The 15,573-nt window shown below is 33.7% G+C and overlaps 1 protein-coding gene across 1 annotated transcript in view; it reads right to left on the reverse strand.

The window, feature by feature from the left end:
- WWC3 (WWC family member 3) overlaps positions 1-15,573 on the reverse strand; it is a 187,052-nt gene that overhangs the window by 50,853 nt on the left and 120,626 nt on the right. The window contains exons 7-8 of the mRNA XM_051984543.1: positions 12,291-12,440; positions 7,563-7,636 (exon numbers count right to left, since the gene is read on the reverse strand). Coding sequence (XP_051840503.1) covers positions 7,563-7,636; positions 12,291-12,440 — 224 coding nt within the window. The remainder of the gene's footprint in view (positions 1-7,562; positions 7,637-12,290; positions 12,441-15,573) is intronic.

Here is a 15,573-nt window from a genome sequence, read left to right on the forward strand (position 1 = left end):
CTTCATTTGTTATACAGCAAAAAATAAATTGAAAGCCTTTTGGCCTCGATCCTTCAATCGGAAAAACACCAGAAATTAGCTATTTCTATTTTTATAAGATATAGCTGAATTCTGAAATTCCCTATCCCATTGATTCAATTAATCCTAATGTTCTCTCAATTTTTGATCCATGGGCAGATAGTCCAGCGAATCCTTGAAGGTCAAAACAATTGTCACAAAGCTCTCATTCAGAACCTTCTTATAAAAGAATGTTGACACTTTTGGTAAATGAGACAGGGGGATGGGATGGAGAAGAGAGACTCACTGTCCTCTGAAGGCTTTTCTGGATCTCAATCAATAGTCCTTATCATCCAATGATCTATGAAATTTGCGCCAAAGCTCACAGATTAAAAGAAGCTAATCTGAAGGGAAGTAGGTAAGCTGTTAGATGCAGAACAATGATCATGGAAGAAGTGATAGAAGATGGTTGGAAATGCAAGGAAGAAATAGGAAAATTTTAAAGCCAGAACAATGCTGGATACCTATGATGAAAACTTTGAGTCATTATAACTACCCAGACATAACATTACAACACAAATTTATTTTGACTATATTTTTGTTACAAGAGACCTTTTATTTGGAGGGGGAGGAGACTTGGAAGTTAGTGATAATGATTGAAAAAGAAGAAAGGAATATTAATGAAACTTTAAAAAATCCAGACAAAATGACATAAGGCAGTCCTAAAGGAAACAAAAGTAAACAGAGCAGCACTGTAATGTTCTATCACATTAACTATGTATGTGTTTATGTACATACATACCAAGTGGTACATAGTAAATTTTTTTTAAAGACAAAAAGCTTAAATTATGTTTCCAATGCTTCTATGAAGAAAGTAAGTTAGGAATTTATCTTAGAAATAAATTTCATCAGAAATAAAGTGATTTTTTTAGTTTGAGGAAAGACACACTTTCTTAAATACAAGTGACTTTGCAGAATATTTCACTCCCAAGTGACAGTGCTGGATAAAATCAGTGCTATGGTACTATCTAAGGCAATTAGTGGAAAGATCAATGAGCAGCACATGAAAAACATCAGTATTTGTTTGTATTTCCCCACTACCAAAGCAGTGGAATTTTAACTTCTATGCTAGATTCAGTTCTTGCCAAAGTAATCTACCACTACTTGGATCATCAGTCTATATTGCTATAATCACATGCCTTATTTGGAGGCATTCCTAAAAATCACTCAGAAACTGTAGTTATTATAAAAACCTGCACTCACTGCTGCAAGAATCTTTGTTCATGAGCCTTGATGTCATTAACAATCCATAGCCTGCAATACACGTATTTTCCCTCAAAAAAATTTTTTTAAATGCAAGAACTTATTGTCAGAGTTGAAAGATGTGAAGATGAGACCTGGTAGAAAAAGCATTTTTAAAAATCCATGTCCCAGTCAGGCCATAAGAATTTTATATCAATATTTTTTACTCTGGTTAACTAAATTACTTAGTATAGTACTTTTAGACAATGAGCTTGGGACTATGATAGCCCCTAGTTAAGGAAACATGGAATTATAACAAGGTACCTGTTCTCAAGAAACTCCTAATATCTTAGAAGGTGCATATGTATATATACATATATAGATAAATATCTTAGAAGGTATGTGTGTATATATCTACATACCTTCTAAGATATTTATCTATATATGGTAGGATTCTTACAAGGTGTTAAGTAAGTGGAATTGAGGAGACAGTGGTTAAATCTAGTTTAGCAATGATTTAATCCTACAACAAATAATGGCTTCTTAGTGATATAATGATTGATGTATCCTCAGTATACAGCATATAATCAAGAAGCTCTCAGGGCCAGACACAGAAGCCCACTAGAAGCTCTAAGCCTCAGCCAGGATCAGTCGAGGAGATTCACAAGCCAGAGAAGGCAGCTTAAGGTCTCGGAACCAAGGAGAGAGATAAGGCCTCTATTAAAGCTAACCGGGCCCTAGGAAAGAAGACAGACTTTGAAGGAAATAATAAAGGATTTGGGACTTTAACTCCTGGCTGCATTCGGAGTGATTACACTGAACTGAAACTAAAGCTGCCTCCAGAAGCCCCTCAAGAAACCTGCTCCCAGAGAACATTATACTTTAGAGAAGAATATTACATTTTAACCCAACAGAAGGGCAGCATCCAGTATGAACAGCTCCAATGCAATTGACAGGTGATGAGGAGAGATTTAGAAAGTGGTAAATAGAAGGGACTAGATAGGTTAACTGCTTGGGAGAAAGGGTTTGTTTGTATCTCTACAGATTAAGAAGAAAACAGATGGGTGGCAACAAGCACTTGGAGAGAGACAGAAAAAGAGAAAAACCTCAAAACAAAGGAGACCTAAGAACAAAATCTGCAGGAATCACTGGATTCCCTAACACAAGATGAGACTATTGCAGGACTTCAAAAAAAAAAAAAAAAAAATATATATATATATATATATATGTATATATATATATATATAAATAATGTAATATAATGAGACATCAACACATGGCAGACATAATTAAATGACAGCATTAAATGAGCAGGGAGATATTATGATTTTAAAAATGCTGACTTTGTAAGAATAGGAGTTATAGAGGAGATTTGTGAAAGAAACTGACAGCATAAGCTAGGAAAAACAATATAAATGATAAATTACAACATGGATTATTACCTGTTGAAGAATCTACTGGCCTAAAGAGATATTAAAAGGCATAAAAGGAAACTTTTAAAAAAACTTTAGAAGCAGCTATTTATGTGACAAAAACCATTATGCAAATTACTCTTACATCAAAGATGATTCTTCAGCAATTTAGTAGCATTTATCAGATGTCCACTACGTGATGGACAATGGGAAAACAACGATTTAAGTAAATAAAACATTTACAAAAAAAGAATCAAAATAATTTCAAGGAAGAGCCCTGACAAATAGAAATCAATAGAGATCTGTGATAGAAAGTGGCATTTAATTTGTTCTGAAGGGAGGAAAGGGTTCTAAGTAATAAAAGGAAGAAGGGAGAGCATTCTAGGAATGAGGGACAGGTTGGCAAAAAGCATGGAAACAGATATTTAGAGAACCTTAAGAAGGCCAATTTGGCTTCAACATAAAGTATACGAGAATGACTAATTTTAGAGCAATGTCATTAGCATCTCTTTATAGTCAGAGCAGCTGGGTGGCACAATGGATAGAGCTCTGGACCAGGAGTAAGAGAAGATGAATCTTCCAGAGTTGAACTTACTAGTTATGTGACTCTGGAAAAGTTATTTAAATCATTTTGCCTCAGTTCCCTCATCTCTTAAATGAGTTGAAGAAAGAAATGGCAAATAACTCCAAGAAAACCCCAAATGAGGTCACAGAGTCAGACATGACTGAAAAATGTTTGAACAACCGTAAGCATTGTGCCTCCTTTTAAGAAAGACTTGATAATCATCTGCATGGAGATGGTAACTAAAGTCATGAGAATGAATGAGACTGCCAAAGGAGAAAGAAAATAGAAAAAGGGGGGAAAAGGCCAAGAATAGACCAAAAAATCTCACTATAAAAAAGAGATTGAAGATCTCCTGTGACTTACTCTGATGTATAGAAGCCCTTACCCGTTGTGGAAAGGCAGGGAAAAGAGGCAATATTTTCTACAATGCAGTATCTGAGGACCTTCACCTTACTAAGAAAATGACTTGTAATAACATATAATAAAAGTTGGGAGGACTGAAAGGCAACAAAAGGAACATTCTGGAAGCTTAGTAAAATTGTAGATAGAGAACTGACTTGAAGTCAGGAAAACCTGAGTTTGAATCCTACTTTTATCTCTTACCACTTATGTAATACCAACCAAGTCATTTAAATTCTTTTGTACCCTAGCTTTCTCATCAGAAAAGGAAAGAGTTAAATTCAATGGTCTCTAAGTTCCCTTTCACTTCTCCATTTATGATTCTATAGCCCTATAACTTTTAACTTCCTAGAAGGAATTTTAAGCTAATATAGATTTGGAAAGAGACCCATCAGATTGTTTCTATTGATGTTCAATTATGTCCAATTTTTTGGGACCCTATTTGAGGTTTTCTTGGCAAAACTATTAGAGTGGTTTGTCATTTTCTTCATCTCATTTTACAGATGAGGAAATTGAGACAAACAGGGTTAAGTGACTTGCTCTGGTCACAAAATTAGTGTCTAAAACTGAATTTAAACTCATTAAGATAAGTTTTCCTGACTTCAAGACCAGCACTTTTTTCATTATGGCTGCTACTAGCCTATCAAATGATCTGTATAGATTTTCTTAAAATTTCTTAAAAAAAAAAAAAAAATCCAAGTTTCTAAATGGGAGTTATAAATAAAGAGTTCTAAAGACTATGACTACCACCACAACAAAAACTGGAGACACATTCTAAAGTAAAGTTCAAGTATACTTAAAATACTCAAACACTTCAAAATAAATTATTTCATTGGTATGGGGTTATACCCACAATACATCATGGATGTGTTGGTACAATCCCTGCCTGCCCTAATAGACTGTCTTCATGAAAAGCTAAAAAGCCAAAAGCCTTCATCATTTGGTAGCCAATCTCCTAATTATACAATTCTACAACCTTAACTAATGAGATCTTTGGGAAACAAAGGCGTAATCCAACACAGATGCTTATGAAAACTGTATTGCCTTAGTAAGATTTAGCAGAGCTTCAAACTTCATTGGCATAACCTTTGTAAACCAAAGAGCCGTTTCATACCACAATGCTACATCATCATAGAATTTTCCTGGATGTTTTAGACTTTTTAGAATAGTTTTTTAAATGGATCTAGAATGTTCTGCTACCTCAACCCCAACTCTTTTTTTTTTTTTCCTGAGGCAATTGGAGTTCAGCGACTTGCCCAGAGTCACACAGCCAAGAAGTATTAAGAGTCCACTGCCCCACCTAGCTGCCCCTCTCAACTCCAAATCTTAAAATTTCCTGGCTTCCTACAAGACTCTAGAGTCTTCTCTTCCAATAGACCTTTTCTGGTCCATGAATCACTAGTGCCTGCTTTTTTAAGGCTCTTTCCATCTATTCTCCACATATCTCATGCACACCACTTTATTTATATGCTATCTTTCCCATTTCAATGTGAGCAGCTTAAAGATAGGGACTATATTTTAACTTTAACTTTTAATCCAGTACTTGATATAGAACCTGACAAAGAATAAGTACTTGATAAATGCTTCTCAAATGATTGCCATCAAGTTGCTCTAAATAAACTCTTTTCTCATATATTCTATCATGCCCTTAAATATATTTTTAATCAGTATAACAAGGTTATTTCTATATTCATTTTTAGACTGCAAAAAAAAAATCATGCTATATTTGATAAGGTCACAGTGAAATATGTAACAATAAACTCAACTGTAGCGATGATCTATTTTCCAAGTTTTAATACAGCACAGCAAATTCCTTGCACCCACACAGAGCAGTTTCAGTAGAAACATACAAGAATGAACACAAGAATATTTAGTAGAGACAAAAGCTCTAAAGAAATGGCAGCAAGCTAGGGAGAAGGAATGCATGATAAATTAAGTATGTGACCACAGAGATAGCTAGTCTAGGCAAATAAGCTTTTTTAGACTTCATGTGGAAATTTAAAGCCCAACATTTTAATGTATGATGGTAAGAACCAAGCTATAAAAATATCTGCCAAATAGAAGGTCAGTAAAGAAAGTCTTCACTTTTCAGTCATATGATTTGTTTTTATGGCAATTTTTACATTAAAAAATAACAATATTGTTTGCTTGCATTTTGTTTTACTTCTCAGGTTTTTTTTTTCTTTCTAGATCCGATTTTTCTTATGCAGCAAGATAACTGTAAAAATATGTATACATATATTGGATTTAACAGATATTTTAACATTGGACTACCTGCTATATAGGAGAGGGGGTGGGGGAAAGGAGGGGAAAATTTGGAACAGAAAGTTTTGCAAGGGATAATGCTAAAAGATTATCATGTTTATGTTTTGTAAATAACAAGCTATAATAAAATAAATTTAAAAAGAAAAAATAACAACAAAATGAGATTTTAGATATATAGAATATATAAACATCCAATAGACTATGTGCTGGTGGCCATAGCCAGAATCACACATCCCATTTTTGACATTAGAAAGGCTTTTTCATTTGGGGGAAAATATTTTAACACAAAATACTATTACATAGTCTTTTTTCAAAAAAATTTTCTTTCTAATATATGAGAACACTTTGGGAATATTTTGGGAATATTTGGGAATATCCTTCTCTTCACTAATGTATTATTGCCACCCTGGTATAAGCCCTCAATCAAATATTTGGGAATATTTTCCCAAGGTGCACATAGAATGTGACAAAAACTATCAATAAAATAGAAACCACACAATGAGAGGAGAAATGTGTGATTATTCATCAACACTTATTTTCAGTCATGTTCTGAGAACAAAGACATAAGGAAAAGAGAAGGAATACAGATAAACCCAAATGTCTTTCTCTTCACATCTGCTATTTTGCCTGATTTCAACTCCATGGAACAAGTCACTCTTCCCAGGATATGCTCATTACTTCTAAACTTACCATCATGTAGTTAATTCAAGCCTTTTGATACCATTTCTCTCAACCTCCTCTGCCTTTTGTTTGGAAGACTGAAGAAAGAAATACCAATTTTCTTCCAATGGCCTTCCGTCGTAGAGGGCAGAAGCTGTACTTAAGCTCAATCTACCTATCTTGCTCCACTGAGCAAGATGACCCAAAGCCCTATCCCTTCTCCCCCACCTTTGGGCCTTCTTTTGTGTGTTTTCCCCTGCTTTTAGACAGATGATAAATTCCTTGAGGGCAGGGACTGTCTTTCTTTTTATTAATTGCATCTTCAGTACTTAACACAGTATATGACACAGAGTAGATACTTAATAATAAATAAATTTGCTTATCAATTTTTTTCAAATTCTTAAAAACCAAAGGATAAGGCTGAGTAGATATATATTAAAATAATTTGTGAAAATCATGCATTATTTTTTGTTTTTCAATACCAAAGAGAATAGCAGTTAGACTTTAAAAAAAAAATAAAAAATATTTTTCCCCTAACTTCCATCATAAGAACTGAAGATATATTGAAACAAAAGCTTAAAAATCACTTGTTAAACTATTAATGATTTTGAATGGTCTGTTGTTTTATATTTGCCACTGCTTCCTTCCAATGACATAGACAATCATGAGTTGGAATCATGATAAAATACATTACAAAGTCAGTGGATTTTATCACTGGGCTGGGAATTTTAATATGCTTTTTCAAAATTACTTTGCTATTCATAAAATGAAATACCCTAACAAAGTCTGGGGAAGGAGAGAGAAGGAAAGGCAGCCAATAATCCAGTTATTTGTTTCTATCATATAAGCAAACTAATGACTTTATATCATTGTTATCATCAATAAGATAATAGGCAATAAAATTTTAATAGTATTTTAAAAGTGAGATCAAAACATCCTTAAAGTCCTACATTCACTATCAAAAAAATTTGAATTAGACAAACAGAATATGATTTTTTTTTTTTTTTTAATATACCTCTTACCTCTTTTTGGCCTCTTCATACTGCCAATTAAGTCGAACTCTGTCTACGAGTCTTGTTTTATCATCAAAGCCAAACTTTAAGATTAGGAAAAAAGATAAAAGGTTAAAGAAGGAGAAAAAGACAATATATTAGTAACCAATCTTGATAATATAAAATTCATTTAAGTTTTCTAATCAAATAATCAATAACATTTTTTAAAAATCATATAAATAAATATAGCAGAGAAATGGTTTTCAACCAAAGGTTATTATTAGTTAGACAACTGTCCTAAATCTTTTTAAGGAAACTGTTACTAAAATGTTAAAAAATAAAATTAGAGGGTTTTTTTGACCAAAGTTTACATAGTATACCAAAGATATAAGTCCAAATAATAAAAGCCAGAGATTAACTGTGTATATTGTATTGGCATATCTTTTAGTGAATTACATGTTAATGTGACAGACATATCAACAGGATAAAATATCCTGTAGCAAATATCTGAGACTCAGAAAAATTCCAGGTCCAATGTCACACATATAATGACAAGTATTATGGCAAAACAGCATATTCTCTATGATCACAGACTGGAAAAAAGAAAGGATTAGAAGAATAATGATCAGAATTCACAAAATTCCATAAATTGAACAAGTAAGAAAAAATGTAATGTTCCAATGTGAACTAGAAAACATATACAGTTTTTATTGGGAAAGGGACTGTACCCATGATTTCATTGATAGAGGGAACGAACTTCCAGATGACAATATTCCTTCAACTAAAACAGGCTAGAACATTTTCTGCAACAGAGTCTTATGTTTAGTTCTGAAAGGTTGTGTCACACATAAACACACACATACACACATACACAGTAGCTGGAGAGTTAGGACAATATCTGAGACTATAGATTGCAGAGAGGGATCAAACATATGTATTTGTGAATATAACAGGGATGAACCACATGGCTTTGTCATGGACCCTCTATTTTACCTGGTAACACCATCAGGTACCATAAATTCCATTGTCATCTCTGTGCACATTACTTTCAATTCCATTTATCCCAGCCAGATCATGTTATCTCCAACTGCAAACATTTTGAATTGGATATCATAAACTCAACATACCCATAACTGAACTCATTATCTATCCTCCCAGACCCTTCACTTTTTCCTAACTTCTTTATAATTTTTGAAGTCACAACCATCTTCCCAGTCACTTAGGCTTGAAATCTAGGTATCATCCTTGACTCTTCACTCTCACTCAATTGCTCCCATATTCAATTTGTTGCTGAATTCTGTTGATTTTACATTTGTAACACCCCTCCAATATAGCTCCTTCTTTTCACTAATGTATTACTGCCACCCTGGTACAAGCCCTCAAATCAAGACAGATCTAAATTATTGCCTTCCTGCTTCATGTCTCTCACTAGCCCATTCATTCTCCACTCAGCTAGCAAAATGATCTCCCTGAGGTATAAATCTAACCATATCACCAACTCTCTACCCCATGTAATAAACTTCAAAGACTACCATTACTTCTGAGCTCACAGTCTAGTAGCAGGAGTAATAGTAGCAGCAGCATTAGCAGCCAGTTGTAATAGTGGTAGCAGCTGCTGTTGTTGTAGAACTAGAAGTCACTGTAGTAGCAGTGGTGGTGGTAGTGATAATTAGTAATACTAATACTAGTAATGGTAATGATACCAGTGTTAGTAGTTGTAGTAATGTTAGTAGTTGTAGTAACAGTTGTTCTTGTAATGATATTAACAAAAATGTAAACTCAATACTGAAGTGTACAAAAAGTGAATAACAGCAGTCATAACAAGAAAATAGTTAGCTCTGTAAGACCCTCTAACTATTAATATGCATGTTACAATATATAATCTTGTAATTTCATCTTGGTGAGCAGAAATAAATCTGATGAACTGTACAGAAATGTACTATTACAAAGCTTAATTTTTAAAATTAGTGACATACAATGAGTCTGCACAGTTTGGTTTGGTTTTCTCTCTTGATTATACGAGCATACTATTTCAAGAAGAGAGAATTCGAGGACTGGGTCACACATATACTTTCCCAACCCAATCAGAACATAACATTTTTAAATACTCCCAGAGAATTAGATTTCTTGAGTCCTTTTTTCTAAAAAGGTTAAATATAATAGAAAGAAGATAGACATCTGTAAAGGGCTAAAACTCTTGAGTTGATGCACTGAGGTTGGACAACCAAGCACTTAAGGCTAATTACCAATTGGACAATACTCTATAAGCATATGTTTGGAAAATGGCCCTTCCCACTATCCTGTGCTGGCTCGATAATTGGTGTATAGAGAGCATTGTAGGAGGGGCTAGAGGGTGTGGAGTAAGACTAGCTAAGGTTACTTTTGGGCGGGAGATGAAGAAGAGAGGTTGTGGAGATCCTGCATCCATCCAATTCACTTTTACCCCTAAAGACCAAGAATAAAGACCAAAGACTTTTGCTTATTCTGACTCCAGCTGATTCTAAGGTATCCAAGGTGCCAACTCGGTCTTCACAGATTTTCAGTAAGAAGACTCGGATTTTCAAGTCCAATTTACTATCAAACCCTGGACAAATGACTTTACTGTGAGCATGTTTCTTCTTTGACAAGATAGGGAAAATACTATTGGTAAAGCCTTATTCAAAGGGTTTTTTTTTTTTAAGATCAAATAAGAGTGTGTGTGAAAAAACTCTGTAAACCACCAAACACCAGACAGGCCACCTATTATTACAACCTAATTCCTAAGATTAATTATAAGATAATTTTTAAATTATCTTTAAAAAAATCACATTTTACTATATATTTGTCCAACAGACTGTTAGTATCTTCTGTATTATTCTCAGAATAATACTTTTTTTCCTTTTTTAAATAATTCTATATTTCACATTATTTTATTAAGTTATCACTTAAGTCTCTCTCCCAGGTTCCACAATCTTACTTTCTTTAAGTCTCTTTCATAGCTACTTTTTCTTTTCTTTTTTCTCAACCAAAATTATATTCTTATTATAGCATATATTTTTCTTCCCCAATATAGGAAAATTCCAGTGTGAAAATTCACTCCATTGATACAGATGGTATTTCATCTATAACATAAAATATTAGACAGTTTCCTAGGGTACCAAGGAATATAGGAATTTAAGGCGAGGAAAACCACACAACTAGCAATTTGAACTCATAACTTCCTAGAAACAAATGCCTTTCAAATGATTATTTTTAAGATCACGGAGCCTAAAAATGAGACAGTCAGTTCCTATAAGTTAAATTATTTATCTCAGCATTACCCCACCATTTCTTAGCATAGAATCATTACTGATTCCTATTCTATTTATTGGTTTGAAACAAACCTACACTCAGAGAATTTGTAGAACTAAGATCTAGATTATACCATCTAGGTATAGCTGGCTAAGGTCAAATAGATAGCAATCATCAGGGACAGAATTTGAATCTGTACCCTCTGATTCCAAACCCAAGACTCACTCTCCTGAACTAAGCTGCCTCTCTCCTTTTGCTAAGTATGAAAACTGAACTTTCAAAAGTAGAAAGACATTTTAAAATAACTAATAGGCTTAATGTGTCAGTACCTTTGGGGCATAACTTCTGTCATTCTATGACACTTTTAGATGATCTATGAAAGAACTTTCTGATTTTTATAATAAAAAACTGAGATTGAGAGGTTAACCCACCTATTACAAGTCACACAACAAAAGTACTCTGCTATTCACAACAGAAAGAAGTTTGACAGCAAAAGTTGCTTGGGGTTGTTGGAGAAATAGCATTTATTTCCCTCATTAAAAAAAAAAAAAGACATTTTATTTCATCATTATCAGACTTCTCCAGATCATCAAAGAAATATGAATTTTAACTTTATGAGCTCAATTAATAAACATTCATGAAATGTCCAGTTTATCTGTCTGCAAGGAACTTAAAATCTAATGGGTTCTTTCAAGAAGAAAAACAGACTGTAACTTTTCTTTCTCCAAAGATGATAAGATTATCTCTCTAGCTACAGTATTGAATCCCACTTTTGAATTCATGGCACACCTTCATATAAGGTTGCTGAAATTTTTCCAAAAGTCTTAAACAAAAATAATTTCAATTTAATTAGATTTTGAATACATAAGAGGCAATATACTGTAGAGAATAAGAAGCTGGTCTCAATATCAAGAAGATCTGAATTCAACTACTATGCAGATTGTGTAACCTAGGCACATTTAATTAACCTCACAATCCCCTGAGGCGACTCTCAGAGACTTTTAAATTGCAAAGCACAAGATGAATTAACTATTCAAGGAGGGAGTTTCCTCACCTAGATTTCATTGAAATCACATTAAGAAGTACTCTATACCATCTTTTTAATGGATATTTAGGGAAAGATGGATGGCACTAAAATCAGCAATGACAGCAGTCTCATCTGTAGTTCACACCATCAACAAGAAAACCCAGCAACTCTTAGGCATCTAAATGCTAAACACAAAAATCATGAGCCATCTACACTCAAGTTTAGTAGAGAAACAAGGAGAATCAGCATTTTCTTTAGCCTTTATAGTATGTTGTATGTGCATACACACACACACACACACACACACACACACACACACACACACACACACACACACACACACACCCCAAATATTTTTTAAATTAAAATGGGAAATGAAACAGAATAAATCATGGCAACATAAAAGCAGTCTTTTTTCTCCCCTCTCCTCAAGCTCTTTTCATCTCTGTAAGCCAACATACCTCTCCAATGATGTCAGTTTGAGAACCAGCGTCACAGTATTGTTGAGGTAAACAAGAACCGCCAAGTGAACCATAATTATGGGACAAATCTTGCAGAGAGTCTGAAATGCAACAGCTATTCCTGAAACCATCCGTAAGCTTAGCCAGGCTCTGAAATGGAAGAAGAAAAAAAAAAAAAAAAAAAAAGAATATGAAAGCAGATTTCAATTTGAGTCCTGCTTTTATTTCGTTGTTATTTTAGTGGCAGCTCAATCATCATGCTGCAATTTTTATCATTAAGAAATAGTGTATTTCTTATTAACTTTGCTTCTTCCCTCCATTGGCCAGAGTGCAATATGAGATTTAATCCCAAATAGAGATACTTTTTCAGAGGAACAAAGTCTTTTTTGAGGAATCACAGAATGCAAGGAAAACATTTATGCCCAGTAAAATTTGGAATCAGGAACATCTGAATTCAAATCCAGTCTCAAGGACTTATTTGGCATATAATCCTGGACAAATCATTTCACCTCTGTCCCAGTTTCCAAATCTATAAAATAGATCTAATAACGCTACCTATCTCCTAGGGTTGTTGTGAGGATCAAGATGATATGTAAAAAGTTATGAGTGCCTAACATATAATTAGTGCTATGTAAATGTTATCACCATCACTATCATTTCAATAAATATTCAAGCCAGAAGATTCCTTAAAAATTACCTACTCCAAAGGTATCCACCTAGATCCAAAGATAGAAAATAGGGGGAGTCTGTGAACTTTAATCCCAAAAAGGTATATTTATTTCAGTATAGCTGCTTTATTGAATTCAAATCCAGTCTCAAGGATTTATTTGGTATATAATCCTGGACAAATTCTTCACCTCTGTTTGTCCCAGTTTCCAAATCTATAAAATAGATCTAATAACTCTACCTATCTCCTAGGGTTGTTGTGAGGATCAAGATGATATGTAAAAAGTTATTAGTGTCTAGCACATAATTAGTGCTATGTAAATGTTATCAACATACCATCATTTCAATAATATTCAAGCCAGAAGAGTTCTTAAAAGTTACCTACACCAGAAGTACCTATCTAGAGCCAAAGAGAGATTTTAGGGGGAATCTGTGAACTTTAAACCCAAAAAGGTATATTTATTTCAGTATAACTGCTTTACTTTGTAATCCTATGTAGTCTATCTTATTCATTGCTTTACTTTGTAATCCTATGTAGTCTATCTTATTCATTTAGAAACATTATTTGATAATCCATAGATTCCCCCATCACAGGAGTCCATGACATAAATAAGAAATTAACAACTCCTGATCTAGTCCAACTTTCTCATTTTAGAGATGAAGAGAATTGAAGAAAATCGCCCAAACTAACAAAGTTACCGTGATTATTTTTACAAATTATGGAATTAAGAGATTTAAAACTCAAAGGGACCTCAGAGTTCATCTAACTATATTCTCCTCATTTCACAGATGAGAAGCCTGAGTCCCAAGGAGGTTAAAGGAATCCCTGCTAATTGTGTCTTCACATTTGTATCCCAGCATGTAGCATAATGTGTATTATGGGCAGAAACTTTAAAAATATGTGTCAGCTGATGGCCTAATGTCACATAAGAAGAAATCCCTATCTTCCATAACCAGAGGCAATATTCTTTACATTACAGACAGAGCACTTGTACAAGAAGTTGTTGGTGGCAGGCATTTCAACTCTCTAACCAATTCTATCATTTTCTTTTTACCTTTGTTTTCAAATATATGTTTTGCTCATGGAAAGAAATAAACACCTTGACTAAGATGTCCTAACTACCCACAGGGGAAGTCTTGTCTTTTCTATATCATTACAATGACGATACAGCCAACATTTATACGGTACCTACTATGTGCCAGGCACTATGTTAAGCACTTTGCAAATGTTTTCTCATTTGATCTTCACAATAACATTGGAAAATATGTGCTGCAATCACCATTTCACAGATGAGGAAACTGAGGCAAACAGAGGTGAAATTATCTGCCCAGAATCACATAGCTACTAAGTATATGAGGCCAAATTCAAACTCAGGTCTTCCTGTCTCCAGATCCAACACTATACACTGGGCTATTTTAGAGGCAAATGACACAAAATTTGAAAAAGACTTTTAAAGTTAAATAAAATGCTTTAGAGCCAATACTACCCTTAACACTTGTCTCCTGTCAATTCAGACTAAGTTCACTTAATTCTTGACCTGATTTTTCAGTTGTAATTCGGTGTGGCAAAAAAATATTTTCATATGACTTCGCATATGCCAGAAATAAAAAGTAAATATGTATTTTGGCATTCAGGAGAAACCACTAGTATCCTCTATTCACAATTAAATTAAAAATAAAAAGCTTGACTTTCTATAGACTCATTTTTTTTGACTCAGTTTTTGAGATAGAGATCTTCAGCCTGCCATATTAATGTAATCTATCAAATACAGAAACTACTCTATACAAGACCCATCAAATGGGTTTAAGGCAGAATGTGACCCTCTCTAGAAGTCAGTAATTCCAAGATATCTCAGGTTATTACTCATAAAGAAGTAATGGAATTTTCACAGCTAGAGTGGCCAGGAGAAACTAGTTCATGTATTCCTTTCTAGGTCCATAATGTAGAGGAAAGGGGTTGCCCAAATCTACAGGAACTTCTGATGATTCCAGGAGACTTCAAGGAAAGGGAAAATGACAGATAGGCATAATACTCTCCAGTAAAAATTAAAGGAAAATGTTTCTCTTTCTTATACAGCATAGTAAACATGGAAAAATAAACTGGACTTGGGAATCAGGAAATCTGGATTTTTGTCCCATATTCTTATTTACCAGTCTTATGATCCTTGGCAAGTCCCTGAATCTGAATCTCAGTTTTTTAATTTATATAATAGGAATAATAATTTTTCCCTATCTCAGAACAATTGGGAAGACTAAATGATGCAAGACTAAAGGATAGTAATTGGACTTGTGCTTTCATAAATAAAATTTCCAATTTTATTAGTTTCCTTAATAACTTGGTGACACAGTAGATAAGAATGATAAAATTGGCAATTGGAAAGATCCGAATTAAAAATGTTCCCTCAATTTCAATAGACTTGTGAGAAAAAGTACCATCTGCATCCAGAGAGATCTATGGAAACTAAATGTGGATCAAAACATAGTATTATCACCTTCTGTTATTGTTGTTTATTTGCTTGGTTTTTTCTTTCATGTTTTTTCTATTTTGATCTGACTTTTCTTGTGCAGCAAGACAAATATAGTAATATGTTTAGAAGAATTTCACATATGTAACCTA

Source organism: Antechinus flavipes, chromosome 3, assembly GCF_016432865.1.
Source record: "Antechinus flavipes isolate AdamAnt ecotype Samford, QLD, Australia chromosome 3, AdamAnt_v2, whole genome shotgun sequence".
In the NCBI taxonomy this organism is placed as follows: Eukaryota; Metazoa; Chordata; class Mammalia; order Dasyuromorphia; family Dasyuridae; genus Antechinus; species Antechinus flavipes.